General features: G+C 53.7%; 1 protein-coding gene across 1 annotated transcript; it reads left to right on the forward strand.

Moving 5' to 3' along the window:
• Positions 1-125: 125 nt before the first annotated feature.
• On the forward strand, positions 126-15,203 carry PG997_013330 (uncharacterized protein; the record flags this gene model as incomplete). The annotated part of the gene is made up of 5 exons (XM_066817644.1): positions 126-6,059; positions 6,133-8,886; positions 8,967-11,508; positions 11,574-12,037; positions 12,084-15,203. 5 exons carry the CDS (start codon positions 126-128, stop codon positions 15,201-15,203), a joined length of 14,814 nt encoding a protein of 4,937 aa, XP_066663336.1.
• Between the last annotated feature and the right edge of the window lie 384 nt (positions 15,204-15,587).

Here is a 15,587-nt window from a genome sequence, read left to right on the forward strand (position 1 = left end):
GATAAACTTTTTCGAGCGCATCGCGAATCCGCTGGCTGCGTACCGGCCAAGTGAGAGATTCGCTCTGCATTGAGTGAAGATATCACTGTCAATACGACACTATTTTCCAAACTACGGCAGCAATCATGGCGACAATAGATGTCAGCTCAAATAGGGCATACCTTTTGTCCGATGAGCAGCTCATGACACATCTGCCGCCCGAAATACTGCAAGTCATCCGCAGTCACGACCCCACGAATTTCCTAGATGCCGTTGCTGCTACGGCGCTGATACCCCAATTCACGAGCCAAGTTTTTGTCTATTTCGAAGAGGTTTTCGCCGACATATGCGCGCGATGGGTCCTCAAACCTCGGATAAAGGGCCAAGAGGACCAAATTATCAATGCTTTTGCGAGAATCCTCCCGTTTGCTCCCTACTTATCTGTTTTTCTGGAACAGTATCTGAGTGAGACCTCGGCGGCGCCGACTGAAGCTGGATCGCGGCCCTTTAGGGTCAACTCCCTGAACCTGCCTTCCATTAACCAGTCGCCCGCATCTACTCTTTCGCCTGCCCTCATTACAGCATGGCGACTGCTAAACTTCGACAAGAAGGCCTATCGACAAATCGTAGAGCCTTCATGGATGCAAACGCTCTTCACCCACCCTGAGCCGTCAGTGAGATACCTGGCGATAAGGAATTTTTGCATCTTGATGTCAGCCTCTGACTCGCGACTGGAGGCGCTCATTCAAGAACACATTCCCCGGGTGGAAATAGGGAGCGACGGCACCAATACCCCCGAGAAGCAGATGCCGCTCATTGACGATTTCGACGGTCAGAAGTTGGACTTGACTTTCTTGTCTTTATGTGAGAAGCAGAGAGCAAGAGAAATAGAAAACCTTCGACGGGAATTGAAAGAAATTCCCGATAACCAATCCGACTGTTTTCCTCCCCTAAACCTGACGCCACTCGTCGTTCGTTATGGCGCAACTTTGCTTCCTCGGCCCCAAGGCCCTCCGCAAACTTCCTCCTCCCTCGTTCTCACCGAGACCACCAAGGCCAACTTGGAATGCCTGACGCAGAGTCTGCAAGAATTCGGACCTGTGATGCTCCATGGTCTGGCGGGATCCGGAAAGACCTCCGCTGTGCATGAGTTGGCGCGTGAGCTCGGAATGGAGTCTAGTATGGTGACCCTGCACCTGAACGAGCAGACCGACGCGAAAATGCTCATTGGTCTCTACTCGACCGACTCCAAGCCCGGTTCTTTCTCCTGGCGACCTGGTGTGCTTACGACAGCGGTCCGTGAAGGCCGCTGGGTACTGATTGAAGACTTAGACCGTGCACCCAATGAGGTGATGAGCACTTTACTGCCTCTTGTAGAACGTGGTGAACTCTTGATACCGAGTCGTGGAGAGACGATACGAGCACCGAGTGGTTTCCGCCTCTTTGCGACCGTCCGAACTACCAAAGGAATGTACGGCCAAGAGAGCCTTCCGACCCTCCTCGGCCAGCGATTCTGGCATTCCGTCGCCATTAGGATGGCGCAACCTTCTGAGTTGCAAGAAATAATCCTTGGCACCTACCCGCTACTACGCCTATACGCCCCTATGATTATCTCCGTCTATAATCGCCTCTGTACCCTATCCAGCAGAGCTTCCGGCGGTGGTAGAACTGTCGCGGACCGTCCCGTCACTCCTCGAGATCTGTTAAAGTGGTGCAGGCGTTTGAGCCAGTTGCTCGTTGCTTCCGGCTGCCGAACTGGCAAAGAAGCCATCAGCGACGAGACGAAGTATTCCATGTTCATGGAGGCCGCCGACTGCTTCTGTGGCTCCATCCCTAGTTTGGAAGCAAAGGCCGCCATCGTGAACAGCATTGCCGAAGAGATGCACGTCGCGCCGCAAATGAGGGAACATTACGTGCAGGCACATATCCCGCAGTTTGAAGAAACCCCGCGTAACATCAAAGTTGGACGTGTGTCGTTGAACAAGAGGCCGCGAGCCAACAGGATCACCAAGGCCAAGAAGACCTTTGCGAACACGAACCACGCGAAACGCGTACTCGAACAGATCGCGGTCGCTGTCAAGCTTCGCGAGCCGACTCTCCTTGTTGGAGAGACTGGTATCGGAAAGACGACTGTGGTGCAACAGCTTGCGGACTTACTGGGCCACAAACTGGTGGCTGTCAACTTGTCTCAACAGAGCGAAGTAGGAGATCTCCTGGGCGGCTTCAAGCCAGTCAACGTCCGTACGCTGGCCGTGCCACTGAAGGAAGAGTTCGAAGACCTATTTGCCACCACAGGTATTTCTGCTACCAAGAACCAGAAGTACCTGGAGCAGATAGGTAAATTCATCGCCAAGGGACAATGGCCCAAGGTATTGAAACTCTGGCGAGAAGCTCCGAAGATGTTTAGCAAGATTCTGGCCGAGTTGCAGAGCAGGTCAGCACAGGCAAACGACGACCCGCCTGCCGAGGATGGGCCAGTGGCCAAGAGACGCAAAACGGAATCGAAGCTGCAGTCGTTACTCAACCTTCAGCCACGTTGGGATGCCTTCTCACGCGCCCTGGATCAATTCGCTATCCAAATCTCCGGTGGGTCGGGCACTTTTGCTTTTGCTTTTGTCGAAGGCAACATCGTCAAGGCAGCAAGGAACGGTGACTGGGTTCTCCTTGACGAGATCAACCTTGCATCACCAGACACACTGGAGAGTATTGCGGACCTACTCGCCTCTGGCCCGAACAATGAACCGTCACTGCTCCTTTCCGAGACGGGCGAGATCGAACGAGTTGTCGCTCACCCCGAGTTTCGCATATTCGGCGCTATGAATCCCGCCACAGATATCGGAAAGCGTGACCTGCCTCTCGGTCTTAGATCTCGATTTACAGAGCTATATGTCAGCAGTCCGGACAAGGACTTGAAGGATCTCCTCACTATCATCAAAGCGTATCTGAGAAGCAACAGTTCGAAAGACGAGCAGGCTGCCGACGATATTGCCAGGTTGTATCTCAAGACCAAAGCCCTCGCCGACGAGAAGCGCCTTGTCGATGGCGCCAATGAGGTGCCGCATTTCAGTTTGAGAACATTGACTCGAGTACTTACGTATGTCAATGATATCGCACCAATGTACGGACTTCGACGTGCGCTCTACGAAGGATTCTCCATGGGTTTCCTCACCTTGTTGAGCAAGGAGTCGGAAGATATTCTGGTGCCCGAGATAAGACTTCACCTGCTGGAGAAGCGCGGTAACCCAAAAGCGCTGCTGTCTCAACAACCAAAGCACCCCGGCGACGGCAGGCAATACGTCCGATTTCAGAACAAGAATAAGGATCGACACTACTGGCTGCTCCAGGGTGAAGAAGTCCCGCGGGAAAGGGATGACTATATCATTACCCCTTCAGTGGAGAGAAACCTTCTGAACTTGGTTCGTGCAACCTCGACTCGGCGATTCCCAGTCCTCATTCAAGGTCCGACTTCGGCTGGAAAGACCAGTATGATCGAATTTCTTGCCAATTACAGCGGAAACAAGTTCGTCCGTATCAACAACCACGAACACACCGATCTTCAAGAGTACCTTGGTACCTATGTTTCTGGCGCCGATGGGAAGCTGCACTTCCAGGAGGGTCTGCTAGTTCAGGCTCTGCGTCAAGGCCATTGGATCGTTCTGGATGAACTTAACCTCGCGCCAACCGATGTACTAGAGGCGCTGAACCGCTTGCTTGATGACAACCGCGAGCTTCTCATCCCTGAGACTCAAGAGATCGTCCGCCCCCATGAGAACTTTATGCTCTTTGCCACTCAGAACCCTCCCGGTCTTTACGGAGGACGAAAGGTCTTATCTCGCGCCTTCCGCAACCGTTTCCTGGAACTCCATTATGACGATATCCCCGAGGACGAGCTAGAGACCATCTTACAGAAGCGCAGCGTGCACACGGCGCCATCAGACTGCAAGAGAATTGTCCAGGTGTATAAAGAGTTGTCCAGGCTCCGACAGACCAACCGCCTATTTGAGAACAAGGACAGTTTCGCAACCCTGAGAGATTTGTTCCGATGGGCGCTTCGCGGCGCAAACACCCGTGTACCAACTCTACCTGGTTCTACGCCCAGAGAGGAGATGGCCAACCAAGGTTTTATGCTCCTTGCCGAACGTGTGCGGAACGAAGAAGAGCGGACAGCTGTGAAGGATGTTATTGAGACCGTTTTCCACAACAACAAGAACAGTGATGGCACCTTGAAGAAAGACAAGCCCTCAATTGAGCCGCAACTGCTTTACAGCGCAAGGAGGTCTCCATACCTTACGCAACTCCAATCGGTCGAGAATGCCCAGGGTGTTGTCTGGACACAGGCCATGCGCCGTCTCTATGTTCTGGTGGCGCAAGCCCTTTCCAATAACGAGCCCGTTCTCCTTGTCGGCGAGACAGGTTGCGGCAAAACAACAGTTTGCCAACTGCTAGCAGAGGCACTCGGAAAGGAGCTGCATATCGTCAACGCTCATCAAAACACAGAAACGGGTGATTTGATCGGATCTCAGCGGCCTGTCAGAAACCGAGGTGCTATTGCGGATACACTGAGACAGGATCTTGTTCAAGTATTTCAATCGCTTGAACTTGAGGTGAGGGATGATCTTGACGAGCTCCTGCAGCATTATCATGCGCTCGAGATAGGCCAGCTGGAAAGGATACCCGAGGAAATGCGTCAGAAGATTGAAGCTGCCGAGATCAAGAGCAAGGCTCTGTTTGAGTGGGCAGATGGCAGCTTGGTTCATGCCATGCGCAGCGGCCAATACTTCTTGCTGGATGAGATTTCGTTGGCCGACGATTCCGTCTTGGAAAGGCTCAACTCCGTCCTGGAGCCTTCGCGAACCTTGCTTTTGGCCGAGAAGGGTATAGACAACTCATTTGTTGAGGCAACTGAGGGCTTCCAATTCTTTGCCACCATGAACCCGGGTGGTGATTTCGGCAAGAAGGAGCTTTCCCCGGCGTTGAGAAACCGATTCACTGAGATCTGGGTCCCCGGTCTCTCCGCCGACGAGGATGTTCTACAGATTGTCTCTTCCAAGCTCAAACCGAAACTTCAGCATTTCGCCAAGAGCATTGTCAAGTTTTCCTATTGGTTCGGTCAGCAGTTCCGTTCAACGTCGACTGCTGCTTTCTCCATCAGAGACATCTTGGTATGGGCGAGGTTTATCAACGAGTCGGCTCATATCAAGCCCGTTAATGCCGTCATCCACGGAGCTGCCACCGTTTTCATCGATACCTTGGGGGCCAACCCCTCGGCGCTCATTGCAATGGACCCCAAAAGCATGGATGGCCAGCGCCAACAATGCCTAGACAAGCTCACCGAGCTTCTTGGCTGTGACGCGACGAAGATCTACAGAGCACCATTGGAACTATCAGTAGAAGCTGGCAAGCTCGCTATTGGTGATTTCAGCATAGCCCGAACTGCTGATGATGACTTCGAGACAGGCTTCGCCCTTCATGCGCCAACTACGAAGCTGAATGCCATGAGAGTCATCAGAGCGCTCCAGGTGCAAAAGCCAATCCTCCTCGAAGGAAGCCCAGGTGTGGGTAAGACTACTTTGGTCAGTGCTTTGGCGCGGGCCTGCGGCCAACCCCTGACGCGTATCAACTTGTCTGATCAGACTGATCTTATGGACTTGTTTGGTACCGATGTGCCAGTCGAAGGTGCCGAAGCTGGTCATTTTGCATGGAGGGATGCACCCTTCTTACGTGCCATGCAGAATGGTGAATGGGTCCTTCTGGACGAGATGAATCTTGCGTCCCAATCCGTCCTGGAGGGTCTGAACGCCTGTCTTGACCATCGTGGAGAGGTTTACATCTCGGAGCTCGACCAGACCTTCAAGCGTCACCCTAACTTCCGGCTCTTCGCTGCCCAGAACCCGCATCACCAGGGAGGTGGCCGAAAGGGTTTGCCAAGCTCCTTTGTCAACCGATTCATTGTCGTCTATGCTGATGTGTTCACTGAGACCGATTTGCTCATGATCGCGCAACACAACTTCCCTAATGTCCCCGTCGAAACTGTCCAGAACTTGATCTCTTTCATCTCGAGTCTTGACGAAGAGGTTGTCGTAAGGGAGATCGTTCGGTGCCTCAGGAGCTCCTTGGGAATTCAATCTGCGAGACACCCTGCGCTGGCTCCAGTTGCTCACATCTCAAGACCCCTTATTGGCCACTGCCAAGGTCGATGACTTCCTCGATATTGTCATCCGCCAACGCTTCCGTGGTGTTCACGACCGACAGTTCGTCAATAAGCTCTTTGCCAATGCATTCCAATCCGCCCCGAAAGACCATCAACTGTACCACAACAGGAACTCTACTATCATGCAGACTGGGCTTGCACTTCTCCAGCGTGATCCCCTCGTGCAGCTTTCAGCGCCTCCGTGCATCGACGAGGTTGTCAGACTCCATGAGATCGAGTCAATTTTAATATGCATCAAGCAGAACTTACCATGCATCCTTGCCGGTCCATCCGGAAGCGGCAAGTCTACGCTTCTGCAGCATGTCGCATCTCTGGTTGGCAAGCCTCTGGTGGTTTTCCCCATGAATGCCGACATTGATGCCATGGATCTTGTTGGTGGCTTTGAACAGCATGACCCTCTCCGCGAAGTCAATCAAACCTTGAAGGAGCTTGAAGAGGTTGTCCGTCAATCCGTTCTCACGACCGTCCCTCAGGCGTCCCCACAAGCTGCTGTCGATCTACTCAATGCCCTCGAAAGCCGAGATGAGCGAGCCGATGCTTCTCAGTACCTGGTGTCAAAGCTCCAAGGCCTCCGCAGTCAGATTCAATCTGGCACACAGCTTGCCGACCTTGCTAACAAGGCGCATTCACTTCTGTCTAAGGAGAATGGTATCCGCGATCCGACATTTGAGTGGCTTGATGGCATTATCGTGAAAGCTCTGCAGAAGGGAGAGTGGTTGGTCTTGGATAACGCGAACCTTTGCAGTGCTTCCGTGTTGGACAGACTGAACTCTTTGCTTGAACCGAACGGTTTCTTGATCATCAACGAACATTGTGGTCCCAATGGAGAGCCTAGAATTATCGAGCCGCATCCGGACTTCAGGGTTTTCTTGACCATGGATCCACGATACGGTGAACTTTCTCGGGCCATGCGCAACCGTGCCATCGAGATTTATCTCGATCATGCTGATGTCAGTACGCCGGCTTACGTCCATCGAATGGCTCATGTCGAATCTAACCTACGACGGTTCGAAGCTCTGGACTCTGCGGTTCTGCTGGATGCAAGCGAGGACCGTTTGCCCTTTGGCCATATTGCTGCCGACAGTCTTTCTCAGGCTGACATGGCTATTTACGAGCAGTATCGCGCCGTGACAAAGACGAAGATCCTTCCCAGAGATTCCGCGGTGGTCTCAAGCTATTCCGAGAGCATTCATACAACCTATGATCACCGCCTAGAGCCTCTCGAGCAGTTCTTGGCCTCGGACTCGTTGGTGAAAGCTGAGCTCGATGCAGCTATCCAAAAGATGCATGGTTCCCTGAATGAGTCCATTTCCGTGGGCTTTGGATCTGTCCAGCCCCGGCATCCCTTGCAAAACTCCACCATTGTGCCGTTGCTGCAAGGATCAGACATGGGCCTACCAATGTGGCTGGGAGTATGCTATGAAGTGTCGCTGAGTCTGATCAAGGCTCAAAAGCACTTACGCTACCAGGCAGCTCAAGCGCAGGGCCGACAGCCTTCACTACTCAACCGCCTGCAACGATCCTCTCTATCTGGTAGTATCGCGGCTGTGTCTAAAGACTCTACCGTTGGCGCTTACAAATTCCTGGATGGCACTCTCCAAGCCTTCGAAGCCTTCTTATGTGGACAAATCACCAACCCAGGGCCATGGCAGCAGCGAGCTCATGTCCTCAGCGGCATGATGCTTTATTGGTGGCGAACTTTCCATCTGCTGTCGACCCAGACAGCCACGTTTGAGAAGTTTGACGAGGCGCGTTTCCAAGCCCATCTAGGGCAGGGTGCAGACACGTTGGCCAAATACATCAACCAAACGCAAGACAGTGTTATGCGCGAACTTCTTACTTACTTGGTGAGAGGTTTAAACGAGAGTTTCGTTACTGGGTTCAAGTTGAGTACCGGTCTGAGCATGGAGCCGTTGTGGAAGGCTTACCGACCCATCCCCATCACCAACGCCAACATAAGCGAAATGGTCCAACGCATCGAGTCACTGGCGCCCAAGTTCGACAAGGTCAAATGGAACACGTGGGCGACCGCCAAGAACCTTTCTCAGATCATGACTTCTCTCGTCCAGGTCTATGGCATTGTCCGCAATGATGAGCCGAACTGTGGCGATCTCATCGAGAGTCTCGACACCGAGATTGAGAAGCTCGCCGCTCAGGTTGACGAAAAGGAGTATATTCCGCCCAATCTTACCAAGGAGTTCGAGTACCTTCGTCAACTGGTTGTTCTCGAGTCTCTTGCCGCGCAAAAGGCATTGCCAGCTGTGGATGAAATGGTCGCCCTTTCGGATCTGCCCATACTTGTGCAAATGCGCCTGCAAAGCGCCACTCCCACGTCCAAACCCTTGCAGCTGATCGGATATCTCATGGGCACAAAGGCATCCCGCCCAATCGCCGAGGACAAGCAATTCGATCTGGCACACCCATGGACCGAGAGCCTGTCGACCAATATTGCCTCGAAGCTTGCCAATATCGATTCCGCGACACTTCAGTCTCTGGCCATGCTGGAAGCAGAACTCCCTGTATTGGCCCAGCAAATCTCCAAGTATTCCGAGTCTGTGACTAGTGACTCCTTGGACAAGCTAGGTGACGTGTTGTTGATGCTCATGAGAAGTACAGTAACTACATTGGGTCCGGAATTCGCAGCAGCATTCGATACGCTTCAACGAGAGCTGACCGAAGAACTGAAAGAGGCCCAGGTCGGCTTTGACGAAAGGGGCTGCACTTTGAGCCGCCGCGATCCATGCAAATCTACGGCAACAACGGACACCTTCCACAGATGGCCTCACAGCATTTCGTCCCTTTTCTGGTATCTTTGTTCGCAGCTAAGAGAGAGGATCGAACCAAGCGAGCTCTCCTAGCTAATGCTTGGCTACAATTCTCATTGGCGTTGGTAAAGCTCTACATCCCTGACAAGATGTATGACCCCCAGCTGCGACCACTCGTCGACTTGGAAAGTTACGAGGAGCATGTCAGTGGCCTCGACGCTCAACTGTCCTCTGTTAAACGGTTTGGTGTCTTCTTCACTGGACAGCCCAACAACCTCAGAGGAGAGCTCCTCGAGGAGGAGATTCGCGTCCTTGGTGACAAGCCTGCTCTCTCTGAAACTATTTACCGATCGCCATCGAGCGAGGACCAAACCTCGGAGCACCGTGCCATCCAAGGCGAATTCAACGGCGTGCTCAAAGCTGTTCTTGGTGCCGATGTCTTGTCTGCACTTTCGGAACACTGCTTTGGGTCGGAAGTTGCAACCCAGCAATTGCAGGTTATCCGCCAGAACGTTGCGCAGATCGTGGCGCGACTTACCTTGCCCAAGTCTAACCACTATGAGGATTTGGGTATGCCTGCTACCAACATACTTCACTGCCTGGATATCGGACTTTCCTTGGGTGAAGGGGCAGCCCTCGTGGGCAACAGTACTGCGTCCGCCTCGAAGTCGTTATCTCAATGTGTGCCTTTCATGAATGGTACTCTAGCAGCATTCTCCAAGGAGGGAGCGAAACCAAAAGGAATGGACCTCCTAAAATATGCTGCTACCTGTGTTGCCGTAGAGGGATCTGGTGCCCTCAGCCCTTCGCTGCGTGACGCTGTCTTCGAGGCAGTCCACTTCTTCTATGGCCAATGGAGCCTGAAACTCGAAGCCGATCGCAAAGCGGAAGAAGAGAAGAGGAGCTTGTATCGTTTCAAGGGAAGCTTCGAGGATGAAGAGGCTGCCGACCAAGCCGCCTTCGATGAAATGTTCCCCGCCTTTGATGCCGATAGCGAATTGAATGGCGAAGCCAAGCCAGCACCAGTCCGCGATGCGCGATCTCTAGCAATAGAGCTGGCGAAGATTCATCGGAATATATTCTTGACTCCTCTCGTCCCAGCTGAGAGCATCAAGAACCTTTGGGACTCTGCGCTTCGGCAGGCCTCCAAGGACCAGGCATTGGACGTGACTGATCGCACCCTGCTTTCCCCTGCAATTCAAGTCTTGCATGACAAGATGTCTGACTACAACGCCAACGATACCAGCGCAAGCTACAATTTCTACACCAGTGAGAATTTGCCTGAAGCCCGCAGACTTGTCACTTTGGTCAATGATACTCGGGCCCGTTTCCGTCAGTTGCAAAAGGACGAGGAAATCGGCCACTTACAGCCATTGCAAGACGTCGTTCAAGCATGCGACGATGTTCTCGAGCAAGTCCACTCGATGCCCTTGGCCAAACTGATCACTCCCGTAGAGCGCCTCCATGGCTTTGTCTACGAGTGGCAGAATGGAGGCTGGGCAAGCAAAGTTCACGGAGTGCCAGTCCTATACGACCGACTTACCGACCTGCTGATTAGCTGGCGTCGCCTTGAACTTTCAACCTGGGGCAAGCTGTTCGATATGGAACTCGAGAAGTGCGAGAACGATGCCAATTCTTGGTGGTTCGTCGCTTACCAAGCTGTCATCGCCGGACCTCTAGAGATGGTCGAGGCAGGAAGCGACCTCCAACAGCATGCCGCCAACCTGCTCAAAACGTTGGAGTCTTACTTTGCAACGGCTGAACTCGGTCAATTTGCAAGCCGGTTGAGTCTGCTCAAACAGTTGCAGAGACAGGTTGTACTTTTGGTCGAGGACTGGCCGGCTATGTCGGTAGTCAACCGCGCAGTCCAGAATTTCATCACTTACTACGCTCGCTTTGAACGGTCCGTACAAGAGACTATCAGGTCGGGCAAAGCGCCTATAGAGAAGCAAATGAAGGATGTTCTGCTTCTAGCTAGCTGGAAGGATACCAACATCACGGCTCTGCGAGAGAGTGCACGCAAATCCCACCACAAGCTGTTCAGGGTAGTCAAGAAGTTCAGAGACGTTCTTTGCCAGCCGATGAGAACGATTATCGATACGGGGCTTCCGGACGAGACCCTACAAAACCTCGAAAACGGACAGGTCGCTCTTCTGACTGCCGAAGTGGACGACAAAGCGCTGGCGTTCTGCCAGGAAAGAATTCCCAAGTGGGTCAGTGATCACAAGCGTGTCGCCAACGCCCGCCGCACTGTTGAGATCATGACCAAGTTGGGCAGCTCGCCCTCTTCCAGTGTCGATGTGGCCAGTAAACTGGACTCGTTCCTTTCGGAGCTCGAGTCCTCGGCCGCTCAACTGCGCAAGGAGACACCGGCATTCTTGACCGAAGAGAATACACGCCTAGTCAAACATCTCAAGACTCGGAAGCGAAAGCTCTTTGCGGGTGTCCTGAGTGATCTTCGAGAGATGGGCTTCCATTTCAACCTCGGCACAGATGCGCTCGCCAAGCAGGATTCCACCTCCATGATACTGTCAAAACTAGAGCCATACACGGGTGAGGGAGCAGCAGCGCTGAATACTATTTCCACAAACTCCTGGATCTGATGCCCCGGGTCAGAGCCGCTTCCCAAACTCACTCGGAAGACTTGACTGGTGCCGAGGTCAGCAGAAGCACTGGGTTCGTCGAGGGAATGCTGCACGTTATCCTGGCGCAGCGTACCACGCTCGCGACAACTTACCAGCGATTGGACAAACTCACTTCCACGGTGCAGCAGGTTGAGAGCATTGTGACTTTGGACAAGAGCCGTTTACAGAAGCAAACCAAGACTACAAACGTCTCCGCTGCCGCCACGTGGGCAACCGAGATCCTGGATGTCGCCATACAGCTTGTGCAAATCCATGCTAAGTTTGGTGCCATTGACAACAGCCAAGTCGTGGATACGCTGAAGACATGGCGTGCAGCGTTGGCCACCGCAACCGCGGCTAAAACCGAGAACCCTCTTCCCCAGTATCTTTTATCAGATGCTGACCTCAAGACTGAGCATGCAGTCGCCAACTGCTTGGACGAGATCAAACAGAATATGGTAGAGCTTGGAAACGCGCCCCGACCTTGCCTTCATCTTCGAGCAGGTCCAATTATGGGCAGCTGTCGATGAGCAGCCAGTTCAGATCCCTGACAAGATGCAGTCTCTCGAAAAGCATTTGCTGCCTGCCGTCAAGAGTCTGACAGACAGCATGCTGGTCGCTGTTGAGCAATTCAACAAGGCGGTGGCTAAGATTCCCACATCAACCGAAGAGTCGGCCTGGCTGATCATGTCGGATGAGGCAATGATGGCTTCGCTCAAGTCCCTCCATATGGACAAGATCCAGACGACTCTGGACCGCACGCTTTCCATCCTGCTTCAGCTCAATCTGGAAGACGGCCACGTGAACCAACTGGCCAAGTCGCTTTTGGCTGCCGCCTATCCCATCGTCAAACAATACAGCACCATATGCCAGCACGCTGTTACGACTTACGGCAAACTTAACCACAGCACATCCCATATTGCGTATAGTCTGAGCAAGCACTTCGTGCAGCTATCTGGCCAGGGTTTCTGCACGCCGCAGGAGCAGTCAGACGAGAAGTCGGAAGGCGCTGGAAAGATGGAGAGTGGCACCGGCCTTGGAGAAGGAGAGGGTGCCGAGGATATCAGCAAGGACATCCAGCCCGATGAAGACTTATCCGAGCTGGCGCAAGAGAAGAACCAGGAGCCCAAGCAGGAAGAGATTGAGGATGAGAAGGATGCAGTCGATATGGCTGATGGCGAGCTCGAGGGCGAGATGGGCAGTGTTGCTGGTGAAGACGACGACGAGAAGGGCTCGCAATCCGGAGACGACGACGAGGATGACGAGATGGACGAAGAGACTGGCGACGTCGATGACCTGGACCCGAATACTGTTGACGAAAAGATGTGGGATGGTGAGAAAGAGGATGACGCCGAGAAAGAGCAGGAGGGCGATAACAAGGATGGAAAGCAGAAGAAGGACGAGCAGGAGGCTGCCGATGACAAGCCTGACAAGGACAAGAAACAGGCAGAAGAGGACGGAGGTGAAGGCGAACAAGATGCCGAGGAGGAAGAGGAAGAGCTTGGCGCTGAACAAGACGAGGATGTGCAATACGAGGAGCCGAACCGACAAGACCAGAACGTTGAGGAGCAGGACGCTCTCGCGCTGCCCGACGACATGGATCTCGATGGCAAGGACGAAGACGACATGTCCTCTATCAGCGATGAGGACCTTGACGAGCTTTCCGACGTTGAAGAGAAAGATACGGAGGAGAAGGCCGAGGAGAAGGCCGAGGACAGCGATATGGGCAGCGAGAATGGCGATGCTGCAGATAACACTACGCCTGCAAATGAGCAAAAGGAGGATGAAGATGCGGCAGAGAAATCCGAGGACGACGATGCAGGAGGCGAGGCTGATCAAGAGATGGGCGAAAACCCTGAAGAGGAGCAACCTGAAGAGCGCGAAGACAACGAGAAGCCGTCATATGATCAGGCAAACCCCAACAACGACAACGTCGCTCCCAGCGATGTGATAAACGGTGGCCAAGACCAGGACGCCAATCAGACCGACGACCAAGACACATCTCAAGATAACACTGCCCAACGCGAGAGTGGGGAGATGGGTGAGAGTGCGGCAGACCAGGATACATCGACGGGCGACAAGGGCAGCATTGCTAAATCGCAAGAGCAGCCTGCCCAATCCGAGGGAGACGACCTTCAGGACTCCGCCGTCGATCAGCCCTTCAAGGCTCTCGGTGATGCTCTGGAGAAATGGCACCGACAACAACGCGAGATCAAGCAAGCGCAAGCCGAAGAGTTCAAGGACATTGCCGAGAAGAACAATGACGAGATGGCTCCCAAGGAGTTCCAACATCTGCAAAATGACGAGATGGCGGCCGACACTCAAGCCATCGGAACTACGACCGAGGAAGAATCGCGTCCCTTTGACGATACCATGGCAATTGACGACGAGAACGAGGATCCCGATAGTCGGGTTATGCCCGAGGACGAACAGCAGGCCGCTGACGACGCCAACGATGCTGACAAGATGGATACCTCTGAACCACTTGAGGCACAAGACAAATCCGAGTCGCAGCGCGAGGAAGGCCGAACCGGTGTTTCCACCCGCAAGGGAGCTTACGATCGAGAAGTTACACCGCCCATGGACGGTGCCGACCGCGAGGACCAAGACGAGGAAAGCGTCGACGAGACCTCTGTCCAGCTATCATCGACCTATATCACAGAGCCGTCCTCGGACCTCCGCGACTTTGACGAGGCCATGAAGCAGTGGACGGACTTCCAAGCCAAGACCAACCCGCTGTCCTTGGCCCTTACGTCTCAGCTGCGTCTGATTCTTACACCATCTCAATCGACCAAGCTTTCGGGTTCCTACCGCACCGGTAAGCGTCTCAACATCAAGCGCATCATCCCCTATATCGCCTCTTCGTACAAGCGGGACAAGATCTGGATGCGCCGGGCCATCCCGACCAAGCGCTCGTACCAGATCCTGCTCTGCGTCGACGACTCCAAGTCGATGGGCGAGTCGGCCTCAGGCCAGCTGGCGCTCGAGTCGTTCGTCATGGTGTCGCGCGCCCTGACGCTGCTCGAGGTGGGCCAGGTAGGCGTACTTGGCTTCGGCGGCAACACATTCATGGCGCACGACTTCACCGAGCCGTTCGCGTCGCACGACGCCGGCGCCAAGGTGCTGCAGCGCTTCAGCTTCCAGCAGGACCACACCGACATCCGCGGCCTCGTCCGCGACACCATCGCCCGCTTCCGCGCCGCGCGCCTCCGGAACCCGGGACGCGGCGGCGAGGACCTCTGGCAGCTCGCCCTGATCCTCTCGGACGGCCTCACCCCGTCGCAGGAGCACGACGAGATCCGCCGTCTGCTCCGTGAAGCCATGGAGGAGCGCATCATGATTGTCTTCATCATCATGGACGATGCGAGATCCAAGAGCAAGCCGCAGTCGCAGCAGCAGCAGCCCGGTGCGGTCGCTCAGAACAAGGTCTCGAGTGGTGGTGTCCTCAACTTGAGGTCGGTCAAGTGGGTCAAGGACGAGCTTGGCAACACGGTCGGTATCAAGACCGAGGCCTTCCTGGATACGTTCCCGTTCCAGTACTATCTCATTGTGCACGATCTGCAGGACTTGCCGGCGGCATTGGCTGGCTTGTTGAGGAGTTGGTTTGCTGAGGTCAATGCATAGGTACTTCTAGAAGGAAAGAAGTATGTTCGGAGTCAGGGGGTCAGGTGTTGGTTGCAATTTATGTGTATTAGTTAGCCCTTTCATAGAAATAAGATGTAATCACTTTAATATGGTCGTCTACGTGAACTCGCTCGCCGTCATCATATTTGGCAACAATTGCGTGAGAGTTATGAAGGTACGTTCACATAACCTTGGTTTTCGGGTTGAGGCCAAATTCAACAAGATACTGGCATGGGTCCAATGGGCTAGCCATGAAATAGCTGGCGATCGTTGGTTACAGCCACACTGTAAGCCAACGTGTCATAGTCCAAGAATTCAAGTTTGTGAAGTCTATTAGCCTAGGTAGGTATGTATTGATCACCTCCGCGAATCGCGGTTGGCTCG

Source organism: Apiospora hydei (genome assembly GCF_038363865.1).
Source record: "Apiospora hydei strain CBS 114990 chromosome Unknown utg000009l_segment0_segment0, whole genome shotgun sequence".
Taxonomy (NCBI): domain Eukaryota; kingdom Fungi; phylum Ascomycota; class Sordariomycetes; order Amphisphaeriales; family Apiosporaceae; genus Apiospora; species Apiospora hydei.